This window comes from Gadus macrocephalus, chromosome 8 (assembly GCF_031168955.1).
Source record: "Gadus macrocephalus chromosome 8, ASM3116895v1".
Classification (NCBI taxonomy): domain Eukaryota; kingdom Metazoa; phylum Chordata; class Actinopteri; order Gadiformes; family Gadidae; genus Gadus; species Gadus macrocephalus.
The window spans coordinates 5,707,448-5,727,850 of NC_082389.1; the positions used below are offsets into that span (position 1 = coordinate 5,707,448).

General features: G+C 43.7%; 3 protein-coding genes across 7 annotated transcripts in view; all 3 read left to right on the plus strand.

The window, feature by feature from the left end:
• Positions 1 to 488: 488 nt before the first annotated feature.
• Positions 489 to 9,778, plus strand: LOC132462675 (pre-B-cell leukemia transcription factor 3-like). Its single transcript, XM_060058339.1, has 5 exons — positions 489 to 716; positions 1,874 to 2,009; positions 2,572 to 2,721; positions 5,222 to 5,311; positions 7,593 to 9,778. The coding sequence occupies exons 1-5, from the start codon at positions 553 to 555 to the stop codon at positions 7,683 to 7,685; spliced, it is 633 nt and encodes a 210-aa protein (XP_059914322.1). The 5' UTR covers positions 489 to 552; the 3' UTR covers positions 7,686 to 9,778.
• Positions 9,779 to 11,274: 1,496 nt separating this feature from the next.
• Positions 11,275 to 15,849, plus strand: prtfdc1b (phosphoribosyl transferase domain containing 1b). The gene is made up of 9 exons (XM_060058338.1): positions 11,275 to 11,432; positions 11,670 to 11,776; positions 11,857 to 12,040; positions 12,389 to 12,454; positions 13,504 to 13,521; positions 14,144 to 14,226; positions 14,439 to 14,485; positions 14,611 to 14,687; positions 14,814 to 15,849. The coding sequence occupies exons 1-9, from the start codon at positions 11,388 to 11,390 to the stop codon at positions 14,859 to 14,861; spliced, it is 675 nt and encodes a 224-aa protein (XP_059914321.1). The 5' UTR covers positions 11,275 to 11,387; the 3' UTR covers positions 14,862 to 15,849.
• A 1,171-nt stretch (positions 15,850 to 17,020) lies between these two features.
• The window catches only part of arhgap21b (Rho GTPase activating protein 21b), a 32,727-nt gene continuing 29,344 nt past the window's right edge, over positions 17,021 to 20,403 (plus strand). For 2 of the 5 annotated variants that reach the window (XM_060058382.1, XM_060058386.1), the window contains exons 1-2: positions 17,021 to 17,286; positions 18,169 to 18,384. In XM_060058382.1, the coding sequence (XP_059914365.1) occupies positions 18,307 to 18,384 (78 nt within the window). In that variant the 5' untranslated portion in view covers positions 17,021 to 17,286; positions 18,169 to 18,306. The remainder of the gene's footprint in view (positions 17,287 to 18,168; positions 18,385 to 20,403) is intronic. The other 3 variants (XM_060058387.1, XM_060058388.1, XM_060058383.1) reach the window with 2 other exon arrangements.

A 20,403-nucleotide genomic window follows, 5' to 3' on the forward strand; every position in this document is an offset into this window, starting at 1 on the left:
CTCCTGCATTGTTATCCCTTCCGGTTTACTGGCGCTAGATGCCTACAATGCAGTAGACACAACGCCTAATACAAAATGTCTCCTTAAAGAAGATACTCCCTACTTAGGAATTCAGTTTTTGCTACCGCTCTTCTCTCTCCTCGCCCCTCTCCCTCTCCCCTTCTCTCCTCCCCCTCCCCCCCTCCCCTTCTCTCATCCCTCCTACACTTCTCCCCCCTTCTCTCTCTCCCCCCCCTCTACCCTGGTTCTCACAGCCTGAGAGAAGTCAGTAGCTGCAGGGGAGCCTTCCTGTGGTGGGAGCCTTCCTGTGGTTTGCGGTCGTTGATGAATGCCTCTCACTGTGTGTGTGTGTGTGTGCGGCGTGTCTGTGTCTTTGTGTGTGTGTGTGTTGTGTGTGTGTGTGTGTGTGTGTGTGTGTGTGTGTGCGTGTGTGTGTGTGTGTGCGTGCGTGTGTGTGTGTGTGTGCGTGTGTGTGTGTGTGTGCGTGTGTGTGTGTGTGTGTGTGTGTCTGCGGTGTTGATTCAGGCGTGCAACGAGTTCACCACCCATGTGATGAACCTGCTGCGGGAGCAGTCCCGGACGCGGCCCATCTCGCCCAAGGAGATCGAGCGCATGGTGGGCATCATCCACCGCAAGTTCAGCTCCATCCAGATGCAGCTCAAGCAGAGCACCTGCGAGGCCGTCATGATCCTGCGCTCCCGCTTCCTGGATGCCAGGTACGCACGTGTGAGTGTGTGTGTGCGTGCGTGCGTGTGTGTTTGTGTGTGATTAGTGTCATTTTTGTACTGCATGATTGACATACTACCAAGTTATTACATTTTTGTATGTGGTACGTAGTAGTAGGTCAATGTGTGTGTTTGTGTATGGGTGTGTGTTTGAGCATTTGGTGTGCGCACGTGTGTGTGTGTGTGTGTGTGTGTGTGTGTGTGTGTGTGTGTGTGTGTGTGTGTGTGTGTGTGTGTGTGTGTGTGTGCGTGCGTGCGTGCGTGCGTGCGTGCGTGCGTGCGTGCGTGCGTGCGTGCGTGCGTGTGTGCCTGCGTGCAGATGTGTGCGTGTGTTCATGAGTGTGTTTGTGTGCATGTGTCTGTGTGCATGCGCCCTGCATGTGTGTGTGTGTGTGTGTGTGTGTGCATGTGTGTGTGTGTGTGTCGTCCATGCCTATCCGGTGGTTAAAGAATATGGTTGAGGATTATTGATCTATCTTGTTATTGTATGGCTCCCTGCGTCGCTCCATCAAATCCACTTTGTGTTCACTTTGTGTTTCTGTCGGCTTCTCTCTCTGTGATGCATCGTTTTTTTTTGATGTGTGCGGAGCCGTATCTGCGGCTTGTCATTTTCACAAATAGCCGACGATGACCGCCTGTGTCTTTTCTCAAACCACTTATGTTCCACGCTTCAGCTTTCTGCGTCATGTCTTCTCCTTCCCTCTCTTCGTTTTCTGTTTCTTCTTCTTCATGTCCTCTCTCTGGCCCTCTTCTCTCACAGCCTTCCCGTTCTCGGCCCTCCCCTGGCCCGACTTACTCTAATCACATAATTGTCACATAATTATATTTTAGTTCAGCTTTATAATAATTATGCCTATTTTGATTTCCCTGATGCGCTTTGTGTGGCGTCGACTAAAGCGGGTCGTTTCTCCACCTTTCGTCCTTCGTCATCCTTTGCTCTTTTCTTCTTCTGGTGAAATGTGTTGGATGATTGCCAAGTGAACTGTTTTTTTGTGTTCTGTTTTGTATCATGACAGTGTGGCGATGTTTCACGTCAACGTTCAAACTAAACCCGATCAGTTAAAAAAAAAAAAAGGAAAGAGAGTAACACTAAAACGTTTGAATGACTCTTCTCTTCATGACTCTTCTCTTCATGACTTTCTCCGCAGACGAAAGAGGAGGAACTTCAACAAGCAGGCGACGGAGATCCTGAACGAGTACTTCTACTCCCACCTCAGTAACCCCTACCCTAGCGAGGAGGCCAAGGAGGAGCTGGCCAAGAAGTGTGCAATCACAGTCTCACAGGTGCAGTACACACACACACACACACACACACACGCACGCACACACGCACACACACACACACACACACACACACACACACACACACACACACACACACACACACACACACACACACACACACACCACACACACACACACACACACACACAAACGCACAGTCTCAAAGGTGCACTACAAACACACACACAGAGTCTCAAAGGTGCACTGCACACAAACATGCACACAGACACACACACACACACACACACACACACACACACACACACACACACACACACACACACACACACACACACACACACACACACACACACAGTCTCACAAGTGCATTACACACAACACACACACACATTCTCACAGGTACACTACACACAACACACACATATATCCTGTGGCTCTTGAGGACCGTTGCGGCCCCCCCGTACCCCACAACCATAACCCATCCGCTTTCAACGCTAGCAACGGCCTGCATTTCATCCGTGAAGTGTGAGTAAGTTAGTTGGCTTTCTTTGCATCTTTTACAACGCACTCATCCAAACACTGTGTTCCGACGTTGTCGCAGGTATCTAACTGGTTCGGGAACAAGAGAATTCGATACAAGAAAACATCGGCAAGTTCCAAGAGGAGGCCAACATGTATGCAGCGAAGACCGCCGTCAGTGCGACTAACGTGTCGAGCCAGGCAAACTCCCCCTCCACCCCCAACTCAGCAGGTGAGCCTCCTGGCTTCAGCCAATAGCATCTAGCGTCCCAAGGGAGACGTTTTGGATTAACTCCAACTCCAAGGAGTGGGAGGAGACGTTAGAATCTCAGTAACAGTGTACAGGAACACAGGACTATGTGTGTGTCGGAAGTGGGGGTTCGTTTGCAACAAAATACAGTTTAGAATAAGATATGGGAAGAATGTTCCGGAGCCCAAATTCAAGAATCCCGTATCGGTTTGTGCCTTCTGTTTGGCTCACAGAATCTGGCACCAACATTGACTAACCGGGCATGGCTCTCTCTTTTCTCCAAGTATCCTTCCCTCTCCCTTCTGTCTCTCCTCTCCCTGTATATACTCATCCCCCTCGTGGAGCTGACCTTTTGGTCTTTAAGGAGGTTAATTTGTCCAGCGTCTTGTCCGGTTGACCTTGTGTATGCCATTAGGAGGGAGGGCCGAGCCTTTCGTCATATAGACTTCTCTGCTTGTATTGGATTAGGACCGGCGGCTGAAATCAAGTTAGGCCGTGGTCTCTTTACATCTGGGGAGGGAAAAGGACAAAGAGCATTCTTTTGGTCTTCCTGCCCATCAATTCGTACTTCCTAATAACCTGCCGGTTGCAAGAAAACTTAACCAGAAAAACAATTTGTGTCTTCTTTTTCTTAACTGGACGCTCAGGGTTTTAATCTTGTTAAGGTTCCTTGTAATGGTTTTTCTTGTTATACTCTCCACACCTATTGTCTAATGCCTTCCCTCACTAACCAACTTAAATCACTTTTGCATGGTAATTTAACTCCTTATTTCCTTCCCTCTTTCCTTTTCCTTTCTGCTGTTTTTCTACTATCTTTTTCCTTCCTTCTCTGTGTGTGTTTGTGTGTGTGTCTGTCTCTCTCCCCTCTCTCTCGCTCTCTGTCCATCTCTCTCTCTCTCTCTCTCTCTCTCTCTCTCTCTCTCTCTCTCTCTCTCTGTCCATCTCTCTCTCTCTCTCACTCTCTCTCTCTCTCTCTCCCTCTCTCTCTCTCTCTCTCTCTCTCTCTCTCTCTCTCTCTCTCTCTCTCTCTCTCTCTCTCTCTCTCTCACTCTCTCTCACTCTCTCTCTCTCCCCCTCTCCTTGATCTCTATACATATTCTCAGGTTCTGCCGGCTCTTTTAACATGTCAAACTCCGGAGACTTGTTCATGAGTGTGCAGGCCCTCAATGGGGACTCTTACCAAGGGGGGCAGGTGGGGGCCAACATACAATCCCAGGTAGGCACCTCTGCTACGGGCCCCTCGTGGTCTCATCCCCCCCCCCCCCCCCCCCCCCCCCCAAAAGAAAACAGCCGACCTGTGCCATCCCCCCCCCCCACCCGCCACAGACCCCACAGTTAGCAATGACAGACAGCCCCAATGACGCAACACACACACTGACCCAGTAGCTGCCCCATCGCCACGGCAACGGCGGCTCTCGACCTTGGCCAGAGTGCCAGAGGTCAGACACAGCCCACAGGGCTCGGCGTTAATGCGGAGGGCCGTCGTCACCGCCGCCAAATGAGGAGACAAGCGCAGACAGTTTTGGAAACGATGCAACACCCATCAGGGAGACCTGACAAGTGTTCCTGGAGCCGCGGGGGGCCGCGGGGGGCCGCGGCGGCTCTCCGACCTTGCCCGAGTAGACGTTGACGAGCCACCCACAGAAAGAGTTCTTTAGGTTGTTACAACTCTCAGCTTGATGTGTTATCAGTGCCAGCAAGCCCCCCCCCCCCCCCCCCCCCACGGCCCCCATCCGCTATCCCCCCCCCCCCCCCCCCCCCCCCCGGGCTGATTACGGTAATTTGGGGGTAACACTTTCACCATTGTTTTGTTTTTATCTCGGTCCCTCTCTCCTCATTTACAAATGGTCTCTTTGAAGAGGCTTGAGGTCATTCATGAATATGCATGAGAATGGGGCCTGCTCTCGCCATAAAGGGGAAGTCAGTCTTGGTTTGAAACTCGTGTTTCTGTCGCTTTAAGGTCGTTTGCTAAAGTGATTTCCATCTCCACATGCTCCGATGGTTTCACCATTTCATGAAAAGTAACTCAATGGAATTTTCCATATCGCTCCACTGCCGTCCCGACATCATTACCTTTTTGGAACATAAAAAGCCTGCACATAAAGCTATCTGCGAAGGACATCAATTATCTTTTTTTGGCACCCCAAAAAAAAACGAATCGTAGAAATTAAAGTTCAAGTATAAAGGTGTTCCGATAGTGCTGCGGCGCGTTCTGAGCGGGAAAAAAACAAAACCCTGTAATCATTCGCAAACGGATGCCTCTTTGTCCTTTTCCGATGTTTGCTTTCGGGGTTGAAATAGTAGCCAATTCCATTCCGTTTGTAACCTTCCTCTCTGTTTTTTTCGCCTTCTGTTTACGATACCCTTTTACTATCACTCTGACCTTTCCGTGATGCACGACAGGCCGCGTCCCCCCAGCCCTCATTGTTCTGACCGGGCGCTCCTCTTTGTCCCTGTGCCCCCCCTCTCCCCCTCGTTCCAGGTGGATACTCTTCGCCATGTTATCAGCCAGACCGGAGGATACAGTGACAGTCTGGCAGCCAGCCAGATGTACAGTCCACAGGGCATCAACGTAAGAAACCTGTAAACAATCGCTCCCCCCCTTTCCCACCTTGTCCCGGCCTGCTCTCCCTTCCCTCCCCCCCACACACCCTCCTCCACCCCCTTTGTCTTTAGCAATTATTTCCCAGTGTGTGTGTGTGTGTGTGTGTGTGTGTGTGTGTGTGTGTGTGTGTGTGCGTGTGTGTGCACGCAGAGGGCAGAGGCCTGGCTGGCTGGCTGGCGGGGTGATGGCACTTAGCAGACTTTTATGGAAGGAGGGGGGGGGCGGGCTTGGGCTGATGTCCAAGCATTTACTCCCCCCCCTCCCCTCCCCCCCCTCCCCTCCCTCCCCTCCCTCCTCCCCCAGTCATGCCCTGGGTGGCAGGCAATGAGGCAGCGGCCATGCTGAGGGGGCTGGACGCGCTCCGAGCCTGTCGCAGGGCATTAGCGTTAGCATGGCACCTGCAGTCGACGAGTACAAGGGCGCAGGTGTCGGCCTCCTACCTGAGAGGTCCGCCTGCTGTCCGTTCAAAACACACCGCAGACTCTTGATGTCCGAAGTCGCTGTTATTTTTTTTCTGTCTGATTCTCTAAATGAGCTCGACCCACAGGCTGTGTATGGTAGCGCGCTAGTCTGCCTGGTTTTAGTTTTAGTTTTGCGGTGTTGTTTGTTGTTAGCCCCGTGCGCCACGCGGGAGACAGGGTTTACTCCGGGGCGGTGTGTGTTAGCATGTAGATGCACAGCGACAGGCGGCACGGGACGGAGCGGAATCAATACGACAGTTACGGACACAGAAGGAGCGGGGCTTTGGGCTAGCAGTCCAAGCTCATTGGTCGGATCAGCCGTCCACACTCGCAGTGACACTGACAGCCAGGCCTGTAACACCCCCCCCCCTCCCCCTCCCCACCCCCAGTGCTGGCCCCGGCCCCGGCCCTCCCTCCCTCCCTCCCTCCCTCCCTCCCTCCCTCTCGATGCTAAAATAACATCATTGGCAAAGTCTGGCGACGTTGAATTCCTGTGCGCTCAGGTCATAGTGTCATGAAACAGGCGACATTGTACATTTATTTATTTTACTTCAATATTCAGTGATTGAGTCATTGATAGGTGCAGGATAAATGTATAACATCAATTGATTTAATCTATTTGGCAGAAAAATATAGATTGTATTAGCGTGACTTATACATTGAGAATATTCTTAGATTGTATTAGCGTGACTTATACATTGAGAATATTCTTAGATAGGGGAAATACAATATTAATCGTAGTCACAATAGAAAATTAAGAGGATGATATTGACTTGAACATAATTATAAGAAATATGCTCAAAACGACAACATTAAGTGACTATAGTGAGTTGGCAGCGATTGTAGAGAGACTAACGATTTAGAATTGTTGGCGTCTCAGACTAGTGGCCGCAGTGCAGAGGGCTTTGTTATTTACCCAAACAATATCCTGTGAGTCAGGCGGCGGGGGGGGGGGGGGGGGGAAGGGGGGTCCCCCCCCTCCCCCAGAGCTGGAACAGAAATTACACCCCCTTAAATTGCTAGTGGGTGTTGCCAGGGCTGAAGATTTGAAATGTTTCTCTTTTTTTTCTCTGTCTCCTTTCTTTTTCTCCTCTCGCCGGTTGTGAATAGGATGACAGATAGTCTTTATGTGAAATAACAGGCTTTGAAAATGAGAGGCTGCCAATGGCCGTTTGAGGCATTCACTAATGGCACGGAAATTGCTATTAATGTCCCTAATGGTCCTCGGTCGACCTTCTCCTGTGATTAGAGACGGTTTCTATTTTACAAAGATGTATTTTCTTTTTCCCCAAAAGCCGGTGTAATAATTTGCTATAATTGATTCTTTTATCATCAGTAGGGCACGCTGAGGGGTATATAAAAGGTCTGTGTAGCACTACGTCTGTTTAGCTGAAATTATGGATGTCACTTTTGATGCTAGGTGGACAAAGAGCGAGCCAGATCCTTATTTGTACATGAACAACCGACAGCACTACGCAAGTCGAAGTGCAATAGGGCTTATTTTTGTTTTATGGCATCTGCTGGAACAGAAAAAGCAACATGGGAGTGTGTTTTTTATTTCATGCTCATGGCTTTCAGTGATATCATTTAAACTTAAATCAGTCTTTTTCCTACTTTTGGCTTTTTTAAAGCTTTACTTATATTCTCATGTATATTCTCATGTATATATTCAAAAATTAATCTCAGAATCTCTACAGAGTAGAAATGCACAATTTTAGTAGGGTTGTTGGTCACATTCCTGCCATTGCTTATTGCTTACTTATTGTCTTCATGTGTTATCTCCACAGGCGAACGGTGGCTGGCAAGATGCGCCCACCCCCTCGTCAGTGACATCACCCACAGAAGGCCCCGGAAGCGTTCATTCGGACACCTCCAACTGAATGGTTCAATCTCCACACCTGCAAAAATCGAACTGGCCTTGCTCTTCACAGTATTAAAGATAAAGGAATTCACCGGTCCGAGGTTTTTGGGAAGAGCGGGAAATCCTATCTCTGGAAAGGAATTAAAAAAACAAACTTTCTTCTGCTATGATGTTGGACATTCGGGAACTCGACACAAAACTAAAAGAATATCACGATGAAAATGAAAACGGTTGCGTATTGAATGGAGTTGTTTGTACAGATTACACATTATATTCAGAGGGCTGGGTTTACTTATTCACATGTGATGTTTTCACTCATGACGATGAAATGACGTGATACCATTAATTAATCAACCCATTTGGTTTTGACTGAAACTACATCATTCTACCTCTCAGCCACAAAAAAAGTACTAAAAATGTCAGTGACCCATTATTTGTTTTGTAAAAAAAATGACTTTTTGTCTTTGCAAGCAAGAGGCACATCTTCTTACGTACATTTTGTTGTCTCTCACCTATTCTATGGTACGCCATTTAGACTTAAATATTGATTAGTTGTTTACAATGTGTTCTTGATAATGCTCATCTTCCCATCTGTCTCTGACCAGTCCGAGCCGATTGCTGTCGGGAGATATTACCTCTAAGGTAACCCTGTGACGTATGTTATCTGTAAACAATAAGAAAAATAAATACTTGTCATGAACTCAGAGAAGCTGGATTGGCCTGATCATTCATTCAGCAGAGCGTTAAGGCAGCGTTAAGTCAGGTGGTTTCCATAAAGGAAAGTCTTTGTTGCCAAAGTAGGGCATTGGAGCAATTCAATTAACCTGCTTCAAAGGTTGTCTCTTGAATGTGCTCAAATTAAACACAGTAATTGTGATTCTAGATTACATTTTTCAGAACAGCCAAATTACCATTTTTCAATTTAAACGACATTCTAATGTAACATCTTTACCAATATATGTATTTCTCTCGGCACCAGTCCAATACCGTGTGCTTACAATCAGCTGTGAGAAATACACATGCACAGAAACGTTAAAAATATCAAATCGATAAATAAGGGGGAAAATACAAAGATCTACCCTTTTTTCCCGTTCCTATTTTGTAGTATATTATATTCTTTGTTTCTTTTGTTGTTGTCGTACATTCAATTAGCCTCTAATTTATTCGAACCAATTCAAACATCACCTTGACATGGATGTTGTACATTAGTCAATACTTACTGTACTACAGGAAACAAATGGCCTGAATCTACACTGTAAAACAAATCTAGAATGACACCGTCACATGTCTTTGGAAGCCCATTCTGATGAAGAGACGGAGCGATGCTGAGCAGATGTTGCCACAAATATATGTTTTCTTCTTTTTAAGGAATCTGGGGGAACCTTGACAAATGGTACCATGGTTAAATTACGCTCATTCAGATTTTCAAATATATGGTTATCAATATAAAAAAGGAGGAGACATCTGATCGTGTCGGACAGTGTTTCACCGGACCCCGTCCTGTTTGTATACAACATGTTTTGTGGGTTCCTATTTTGTGTCCTAAAAGTTGAACGCCTCCCATTACATTTTGTGTTGCTCTCCACAGGAAACTTGCTCAACGTGCAGCATTGTGCTTGAATAATGTTCTTATTTGTTGTTCGACCAATTAAAATGCTATCTTGTGCAGCGGGGATATTCATCAGCGGTTATTCTTACTTTTTCCGAATCACCAAAAAAGATGCATTTTCATTACATCTACACTACCTTCATGTGCAGGCGTCAGTGGTTACGGAGCTGGAAGTGTGGGGACTAAAGTGAGGCCGGGTCAGGCCCTGCTGATGGCTCACTTCTAATGGCTCGTCATCTACCTGTCTTCAATAAAGGCACAGAGCTGATGTATTATCTAATATATTTCGGTACATGATGATATAGGTTATTATCTCAAAAGATTGTGCATGTGAACGCTCACTTGAAAACACACACACACACACACACACACACACACACACACACACACACACACACACACACACACACACACACACACACACACACACACACACACACACACACACACACACACAAACAAACACACACACACACGTACACAGACACACGTACACAGACACACGTACACAGACACCCATATGTGCATGCAGACACAGAAATGCATGCATGCAATCGCACATACATGAGTGCACAAGCATGCAAACACACACACACTCTCTCTCTCTCTCTCTCTCTCTCTCTCTCTCTCTCTCTCTCTCTCTCTCTCACACACACACACACACACACACACACACACACACACACACACACACACACACACACACACACACACACACACACACACACACACACACACACACAGACACACACACACACACACAAACCCGCACACACACACACACACACACACACACACACACACACACACACACACACACACACACACACACACACACACACACTTGGTAAGACATGTATTTTTCATGATACATTATGGCTAGCACTCTATTTGTTTAACAAATAAACTATAACAATGTACCTTGAAGGTATTGTGGTATCCCACACATCTCACACATGTGTAATGTGTACACATTACACATAATATGTAATAAACATATTACATATTATAAAATATATGAATAAATAAATATATTATCAATTTAGGCCATCGTTCAGGGACAGAGATACTTTTTTAAGAGACACCCACACTGATGTTATCTGGCAAGACAGTGACACATCTCAGGTAATTATTTGTACGACAATTGAATATTCATATTGCCCATATATAGGTCGAGCTGAGGGAAGCACCGGTAGCAAAGACACTGATGGTCTCTCAGGCCCTGACTGGGAGGCGAGTGTGAAACGCCAAACCCAGATTGGTCTCCTGCATGCCGCAGGGGAGGACACATATAGGCCTGCGCTTGTTCTCACATACAGGGCTTACTTCAAAAAATATTGACATGTACTGTACCCATCCCTCCCGTACATTGACGACACCCTCTATCTCGAAACGCGCGCCATAAGAGAATAGAAAAACATTCAGATTCTCGTTGTCTCGACTTGAAGAAACATCGATTACAGAACAGCCTAAAAGCCTTTTGAGTGGAACTGCAGCTGCAATCAAACAGGGCTGTTGTTATTATACATAAAATATAAATGCATGACATGTTTTGAAATCGAACCTAAGTTGCTGTTTGAGAACCCCTTCATGAATGGTATTAAAGGCCACAGACGTCAACATAACTTCAACAAGGGCTGATTGTTACTCCAAACAGGTTCTCAATGGTACCGCAAGGGGGCAATGTTACCACATTTTATGCAGGGTATACCAACCTGCATAAATGTATATCTTCTTAAACATATTTTACTGGTCTAATACACCATTAAACGTGTATGCGTGTCTTAAAGCCAACGATTGAATTATAATAAAGTAGACAATGTGACAGCAGGTGCGTTACATTAGGCCTACCCGCACACAGACTGCTTTTCTTACTTAATGATTGTTTTTTAATAAAGCCCCTGTAGAGCTACGCTGAATATTAAACATTCCTAATGTTGTAACTATCGCCGTGCATCGGGTTTCGGGATAAAACAGCACACATGTGATGATCGTCAATAATCTTGTCGATAATCCTCCTCTTTCCCTGATGACGTCACACACGATGGCGTTTTATTTTTTCCAAAAGTGGAGCAACTAAGAAGCAGAACTGGTACTTTGAAGAAAAGCAAAATGGCAGACGTCGTCAGCAAAACTGCATTGGACTGTGGCATTGTGGTAATTCAATGAGAAAGACTCGTTGGAGATAGACAAACTCTGATCAACGCATTGATTCTGGGCAGATTTAATCTGGCGAACGGGTGAAAGTGTATAAAGCCATAACTATTCCATGCACTTGTTGACTTTGTGAATAGTGATTGTGAATTAATGTTACTGTTATTGCTTTTTCTGGCATTATCATGCGATCTATCTACTTGAAGGTTATAAATTGGTCACTCTCCCGTCTCGATGCAGATCGAGGATGACTGGCCGGGGTACAATATCGACCTCTTTAGTTCTCCTACTCACTATTCGGGGGATCTCGACTGTGTCTACATTCCTCATGGGGTGATCATGGACAGGTAGGAGACTGCGATGGGTGGTGTTCTGTTATATCCTATGTCCAGCGGATCTTATAACTATGTTTGATGTTTCTATGAAGGACCGAGCGGCTTGCCCGCAACATCATGGATGATCTTGGAGACCATGACTTGGTGGTGTTGTGTGTACTGAAGGGTGGCTACCAGTTCTCCGCCGACCTGGTGGAAGGAATCAAAACTCTGAGTCGCAACTCCAACCGATCCATCCCCATGAGGGTCCACTTCATCCGCCTCAAGAGCTACCTGGTGAGAGTATTACGAAAATAAAATGTAGGCTGTAACGTTTGGGGTTGGCATTGTGTTATAGATCGAATAGATCGAATTTAGTTACATTGTTATAAACCATGATTGCAAACGCTACAGATGAGTTTGCAAAAAAAACATGGGGGAGATGCAATTGAACTTTGATGTTCAATGGTTAAACTTTTTTTAGACCCATAATGTATCGACTTTTTATTTAAATCGACTTTTAAATAATAATGCATATAGCCTAATGTTAAAAGCGCATTTTATTAAGAATATGTATTTCAACAATTAATTATCTAGGGAACGGTAATTGTTAATCCGAATGTTGCTTTCTGCTCTGTGTTTTAGAACGACCAATCAACAGAGGATTTACAAATTATTGGTGCAGAGGACTTATCTTTTTTGAATGGAAAGGTAATCTTTAACAAAACAAGGAATGAGTTATTACAACTAATCATTTTTAACAACGTCGTTATTTTATTTTTTACAATGCTTGAAACAACCCCAAGGGGACGCCATCAGCCATAGTTTGCCCTCAAACCGTCCTTAAACGCAAGCGATTGCATCCTATAGTCCTTCCTGTACTCACGCAATCTGATAGTGATGATGAATGAATCACATGACTGTTACTATCTGACTATGTTGCCTCTCTGTGAATCATTACAGGTCTTCTTTGTGTATATGAACACATTTTTCCATCGCCATACACAGTAAAGGTGTCTGGGGCAGGTTCGGATTGCTGACAAATTTCCCGTAAAAATTATTTTTGTGTTTGCCCAGTCACTTAATTCCCAGTTGCTTACACGCTATGGCTAGGGTGTGTCTCGACACCTCAAGCATGATTGATTTATGAAGTCTGAGTAACTGCCCAGTGATTTGTATTTTTACTTAGAACTTTTCATGGGTGCTTTTCTTAGAAGGAATCAATGATTGGACATGATGGGAAGTTTAGTCACCCTCCCGTTGCATCTGTATATTCATGGGGTGTACATTCCTGTAATGAACCAAAGGGCTTTTGCGTGACAATCATTGTCATTTTCATATTTTGTCAACAAAATTGACCATATTACATACTCACAATCATTATATCATAAGATATTATGTAGGATACTTGACCACACATGTATAAATCTTTAAAAGTATAGTAATATAAGTATAAGAATGTCATAATCCTTTCTCTTATGTAACTCAGCCCAAACAATTCTTAAATCATACAATTCATATTGTAATCAAGCATTACAATATGATTACAGTACATGATCACATTCCCAAGACTCAAAACTCCCAATTTGTTTCATCATTTGAACTAATCAAAAACCAGTTGCCAAATATGAAATATCTCCTTTGTTTGGCTTTCTTCAAGTAAAACAAAAGTAGAAATGAAGTAGAAGTTTGCCTCAAAGTTAAGCTTGTTATCTTGTTCAGATTGTGTTAACTTTGTTTTCACTTTTCATCTCCTAAAGAACGTCCTCATCGTGGAGGTAAGCCAACCTGGACATGCTGCTCCTTGTTTTGTTTTTCTCCAACCCAACTAAATACAATATAGCCTGTTTATTGCCCTCGATTTTTTTTTAGGTCAACACAAGACATCCTTATTTTACTGCAGGGGACTAAGCTTGGACAAGAGTAAACTTTTAAATTAATTGGGTCTTTGTTAGACGGTTTTAGAGCTGTATGAAAAAGGGAATGCTCAAAACATTGTTGTTAGAGCAGATGTTGGATCCTCTATGGAAGTCCATATGCACAGGGAACATGATGTACAGCAATAATGATTATTCATTATTCAAACGTCTATTTGGTATGGAGATACAGCAGTCTTTACCCTTGGTCTGAACACACATCACTATGTTACGCATCGCTATGTCTACATCTGCTGTTACCGCTTTACTCGTTATATTCAGTTGTGTTCCGTCATTCAGCAAGTTGGCTGTGTGATAATGCTATTATGTAGCATTGAAGTCAACATGCAACCAATGATTACAAAGTACAAAGTTGTGTCATTCTTTGATGGGTCGAAGATCAGACCCCTTTCTCGGTTGTTCTGCAAAGTCGGAAGGTTGTGGGTCACCGGCTTAACTGAATTTATTCGTCTGCTTCTCCCAGGCCATTGTAGACACAGGAAACACACTGAAAATGCTCCTGAAGCATGTGGAAGGCTTCAGGCCCAAAATGATCAAAGTAGCAGGGTGAGTCTCGGATGAAACACGAAATGGCCCATTGGACCTGCTCTTCCAGTCACTTCATTTCCTCCTCTGGAGTCTAGACAACAGGCGAGCGATGGCACAGGTTTACAAAGGAAACCCTTAATGCTTGATACACTAGAAAAAATGATAATACACTAGTCAAGTGTGTCACGCTGAATGTTGTGTTGAATGTGTTCTTTTGTGTCTCTTCTAAGGTTACTGGTAAAGAGAGTTCCTCATAGTGTGGCCTGCCTCCCTGACTGTATGTTATTGAGCAGCCCTGTTTTCTATGTCCTTGTGACTCATGTATGAATATCCATTAAAACAAAGCTTAATTCTACTTTGTCTGTGGATTACCTAGCATTTCCGACTGTCTTGTCCTTTCAGATGTGGGCTTTGAGATACCGAATCGCTTTGTTGTTGGCTATGCCCTGGACTACAATGAATACTTCAGAGATCTTGACGTGAGTTATGTTGCTTCTTCCTTCATTGTGCCAATTTGTAGTCACGATGATTCTATTGTAGAAAAAAGAAATTGGTGCAATGTTTCTCATTTAAAGTAATATTCCTCTTTCTTGCTTTTTTTCTAGCATATCTGTGTCCTCAGTGAAAGTGGGAAGATGAAATATAAGATATAAATGGATGAGGGTGCTAACGTTGACTGCTTTATCTGGAGTAGAATTAATGGCAAGCTTGGACACTTTCTTTTTAAACTTAACAAAATTCCATATTAACCTTAACCCGTTAATTTGAAGAGCTCAACTCATCTATCAAGTAAGACTTAGTGTTTCACACAGTGTACTTGTAAATACTGTCTGTAACCAGTACTTGTTTATCAAATGTATTTAATAAAGGCTAACACAGGTTCAAATTAATATCAATTTATCAGAGTTATGAATTTGCACTGACTTTTAGCAAAACAATTATGTTATACATACTAAATTACGATAAAGTATAGAATAGATATTTCTATATATATCACCTCATCGATCCACTAATCCGTTCAGCACTAATATTTTAGAATTATTGTTACATATTATGTTTACAAGATTTTTTTCAGAAATGGGAAAGCACAGCTCAGCTTACACTGGGTTCATAGGTCATGTCCTCTGCTTTATTAACGTAGTGTACTTTTGAATTTTTTACTAAAATGACCATCTCAATTGTTTGGATTTTGCTATGTAATGATCTTGATACTTGACCTGTTTAATGTGTCAACAACTTCTTGCTCGGTTTTAGAAATGTAACGGTAGATCGTCTTTATCGTTACGTGACCTTTTAACAGTTTCAGTTATTCGTTTTTGTCACACTGCTGCTCTACCTGTTTTGGGGGGAAACTAAAATGTCTTCTTACACACTAAACGTTCACGTGTTCCAGGAATTCCTCAGCCTGTTGTACATGACATGGTAGCTAGTAGCTACATGATTGTTACGTTGAAATTCCAGTGTCAATAAGGGGTAGAACTTCTGTGAACACACGATGTCCAAGTAATATGATTCATTGTTTGTATTATTCAAACTGCCTTTTCTTTTGTGTTACTTTGCCCTTGTTTTAAGGCAGTTAAACTGTTGCAGTAACCTATTTTACTAGACACACTACTAAAAATAAAATGTTTTGTACATTCATTCACCAGTTCTGCATTAAATGTTATTGTATTGTGGTTACAACCACATTTCCAAAGTGATTTTGGCAAAAGTGGTCCAACCTTAAAGTTGATAAACAACCGCTTGTAAATAGGTGCACTTGTGGATTAAGAGATTGCATATAGAGTACATGGTGTAAATTGCTGACCTCATTGTATAAAACTGACATATGACTCCAAGCATATGTTTAAGCTGGGAAAAACATATTAAACTGCTGTTAAAACTGCTATCCACCTGTTAGAGGTCTGCTTGGAATTATAGTAATTTGGCATCATGCCTTAATTGTGAATATGCCTGATATGGTCCAAACATAACCCATATATTGAGTTATATTATGTGCATATTGTGTTCATTTGAAATTAGTTTATTAAATAATGCAATATAACATTTATCTACTGTTGCAAGGCATATATCAAGGAATTATTGGCTACGAGGTTCTAATTTTAAAGTCTAACCAAGCTGGCAGGACAGCTTTGTGAAAGTCTGCTTCCTTAGGGTGACCTCTTCAACAAAAGCTGCCAATCCCTAGAACAGGTGGCCCCTTATGTTGGTAGAAATAAAAGGGACATTTGTCAAAGCCCTGGGAATCAGTGCACGTTTAAGTCTCCAATTCCAGGCTCTCTCGTGTTGCATGTGTACGACCAAATGCTCAAGCATTTTGAAATGGTGTTTTTATATTACATTTCTGTTGGGTTGGTTTATAATTAGGCTACGACACGACAAGAAATGATTGCGGGTCCAATGTGCTATCTGTAATAAGACCAGTGGGAATTCACATTCCACATTCACATCTACTGCCGTACACATGCCAGTCTACCTCGACCTCACTATGAACCAGTGACTACTTGGAGTATAACAGCACTTGTTTGTGGCTGGTGGTTATTAACATAAATACTCATCTTGACACATCTTATCTTTATACAAATCTCAAAACTAAACTAATTACAGTACATTGTTTACTACAAACAGCGTCTCTGGTACAAGAATAGTTTTCAAACAGTTGAGTTGTCTCGCTCGATAGAAGGAAGCTCAGTTAACAAAAAAATAAATAAGTTGTTACAAGCCAGCAACGAAGCATTGTGCAAGGACGCGTCTGGTTGGCCGAGTGCGATACAACGCGCATTGTGATTGGCCGCGTGTCTATTGGAGAACAGAAGGTGGCTCCAGCCAGGAGAAAGAGTGGGGAACACCGGACCCGATCCCAGCCCCTACTACTAACAGCCGCGTGTGCCTCCCCCTAAGTGGACCTGAAACGACAGCTAAACAAAACGGTCTTACGGAAAAACAAACACGTATACCGTTCATCGACAATGTCGGGAACGCCACGGCGGGATTTACCGATCCGTTTCACTCGCTTTCATGGGGAAACACGGCCACTCCACCTTGCCTGCGTCCACTTTTGAACTCCCGATACCGCAGGTAACTTTGTTCCACTAGCCTGTAGCTCGGAGGCTAGCACTAGCGCCAGCCTGTTGCTGCTGCTGGCTTCGTTGTTGTCTCTGACGGGGCGAGTTTACAGTTCAAATGTATCGATTACCGAAGGCTTTCACTTCTTAGAGAAAAGTCTCAGTGTATGTGGCGTGTGTGATTGATAATCTCGGTTTTTAGCCTCGCCTGGTACGGCGGTGATAGGGAGTAACGTGAGCTAGAGTCGCCTGGCCATTGTGGGTCGCTTAGCACGAGAACAACAGCAGGGTGCTGACCATTGATCCCCGTACAGACACAGATGGGCTTCAAAAACACATTTTAATGGATCAGTGTGTCGGTAGTGGGGTTCGATAGTGAGCATAGATGGGTGGGTTACACTGGGTTTAATCTAGGCGTTGTTTGGTTCGGGGTCGTGTGCTCCACACTCCTAAACAAACACTTGTTACTGGCCCATTATTCAGTGTTGACGGCGTGTCTATGAATGAGGACCTCCGTGCCCCGCTTGTGTTTTTTTCTTTTCGGGTCGGTAATACTACGACGTAATAACACCGTATTTTTGGTCTCTAAATTACTGACACGATTTGTAAATCATGTTCCCCCCCCCAAGTTACGCCATGACATTTTCTATCCATATATTGAGTTTTTTCAACCATGGAGCGTGTTGAAGCATTATAAATGAAAACCATTAAGTTTAGTAGATATGTATTTATTTATTTTTAAGTACCATGTACCAAACACCTTTACTGTCCTATCGTCCGAAGGTAAATACAAGTTAATAGCGTGTGGTGATCGTTTATCTGCCTCACACCTTGCGCCCAGTAAGCCCATCTATGAACACGGAGTAAACACTTTAACACGACTGTTTCTTTACAGCGCAGCTGGATCAGCACAGGAGCCAGAATGGAACCGTGAAGCGCACTTAGCTGAGCACACGTATTTCCCTTCCCCACTGCTGGATCAATCATTTTCGATGTGGGACTTTACGGATCACAGCATCTTAACCAAATTTGAATGATGGCATCGCGCCGGGTCCATCCCTGCGGTGACGATGATGAACGCCAACAACAACCAAGAACTTCTTACTGTGAGGTAAACAAAAAAACCGCCCCAAAATCCTTAACTTCTCGCTCATCAAACACATTTATAAAGTCGTGTATAAGTGCTTGGTGCTGAAGGGTTTGTTCCATGGTTTCACGGCCTATTCTAGTTATTTGCATGGGACTGGTGTTTCACCAGCAACAACATGTGACATTTGTAAGCCCCCCAATGATGTTTTTGTTTGTTCCGTTTGCTTTCTCTTTTCTGGGGTCTTCATTACATGTTTGATAGGTCCCCTACAAACACATTTGCCATTTTCCACTTGAGTTGAATGGTTGCCTTCAACCCAGACAAAACTGATATGCAGAGAGTCCAACGTTTATTGCAATCCTGTTTGCACGGATGAGTCCTTGAACCATTATGTCTGGGCCTGTCAGAGATTACTTATACATGGAGACGTGATTAATAAACTGATGTGCCTTTTTCTTTTTTACCAAGGCATTTAATCAAACAGTAGATTCATATAACTTGTAGACAAACCCATGGTAATCAATTGTATTTCACTCATTTTGTTTAAACCACTTACAGCCTAAGCAGAGTGTAGTCTAGGATTGCAGATCAGTCTCTAGACAGCCTGTATGAAAGTCAGCTGAGTGTGGGTTCTCCATAATGACACTAGGTAAAAGGAAAATACGTTTTATTTGGCTAGAGTGGGTCTTTGTGAAAACTTAACACAAAGGTTGTCTCGTATCGGATTACATCACACACAAATCGTTTTGGTGCACTGAGGGTTTGAAAATGTAATGAAAGCTCTTTTTATTCGGTTCACCGCCAGAAGACATTTAAGCTGTTACACCTATACTACCAGACAGCACACCATCTGCTTCTCAGTGGGCTCAGGGTCTGAATGAAGACCTTTGTGAGACAGCTAAGTACTCATGTCGGACGCAGGGTCAACCGTTCACAGAATCAGTCGTTTTCATGACCCCGTTTCATTGCTATCTCCTCCTTTCTAATGGAATATTGGCTTGTCGTTGTGTCACTTCTATTGCAGCCTATAATAGCGCCTCTCCAGCAACCCTTGGTCACGTTAAAAACAATCTGCATTATAAAGCCACGTTTGTTATCACTTATTTTCCCATACCCACTTAAGCACATTAAAGAATTAAAGAAATGCAAATTAGAACCAATTCTTATGTAAGCAGTACATACTATTCAACTTGGCCCTGGGCTCTTTCAACGACTTGTTTCTAGTCTATACTTTACTAAGCATATATATTAAGTTTCACACACAACCGAGTTGATGAAGTTAACCTGTAATATTCCAACACTGATATTCACTGATATTTCATATATTTTTGAGGATATAAATGCCAATATTCCAGTGTGTTTTTGATGGGCCCAAACTGCTGTAACCGACACGTTATGGTGTCCTTACCAGAGGCTGAAGCTACGTTTATTTATGCATCTCAAGTCCTCCTCTTGGCCCGTGTCAAGAGTTCACAACAGTTTGTGTTGTCAACAAACAAGGCTGTCTGTTGGTTTTCAATGCGCAGTGACACCCTTTAGAGAGACTGTTCATGGTGTCTCCTATTCTACTGGAAATTGGAAAGGTGCAAATACAAATGTGTGGCTTCAATCCAAATCGTAATGTTGCTGGATTGAATTGCTTTGGTCTTAATTTTCTGTACGAAAACAATAAGAACACATGTCAACACATTTGTGTTGACAGGCCAAAATCTAGTGGTCGTTCAGTAATCATTCTTTCTTTGGTTTCCTTTTTAATGTGACGGTAAAAAACACCAATTCATGTGCTAATCTTAAAATGGAAACTCCCCAAAGCCTGCAACTCGGTGGTTTTCGGGAAATTACAATGATGAATCAAGATACGCTCTTAATCTGTATCCCTTTCTGTATTCTCTGTCAAAGCCTAGCCAGTTCCCTGAATGCTTGCGTATTTTTGACTCCTTGCGTGGTTGTGGTGATGACATGGCCCTAACATTGGGATAAGTAGGAGATCAATCATAGTTATGATGACCGTGGCTCTCCCCCCTTGCTTTATTGTCATTC

Bases quoted from the DNA above. Each gene is read 5' to 3' on its own strand.
- LOC132462675 (XM_060058339.1), top strand. From the start codon at position 553: ATGAACCTGCTGCGGGAGCAGTCCCGGACGCGGCCCATCTCGCCCAAG. The intron at 717-1,873 runs GTACGCACGTGT...CTTTCTCCGCAG, and splicing joins TCCCGCTTCCTGGATGCCAG to ACGAAAGAGGAGGAACTTCA. The intron at 2,722-5,221 runs GTGAGCCTCCTG...CCCTCGTTCCAG, and splicing joins CTCCACCCCCAACTCAGCAG to GTGGATACTCTTCGCCATGT.
- prtfdc1b (XM_060058338.1), top strand. From the start codon at position 11,388: ATGGCAGACGTCGTCAGCAAAACTGCATTGGACTGTGGCATTGTG. The intron at 14,486-14,610 runs GTATGTTATTGA...TTGTCCTTTCAG, and splicing joins TGTGGCCTGCCTCCCTGACT to ATGTGGGCTTTGAGATACCG. The intron at 14,688-14,813 runs GTGAGTTATGTT...CTTTTTTTCTAG, and splicing joins AATACTTCAGAGATCTTGAC to CATATCTGTGTCCTCAGTGA.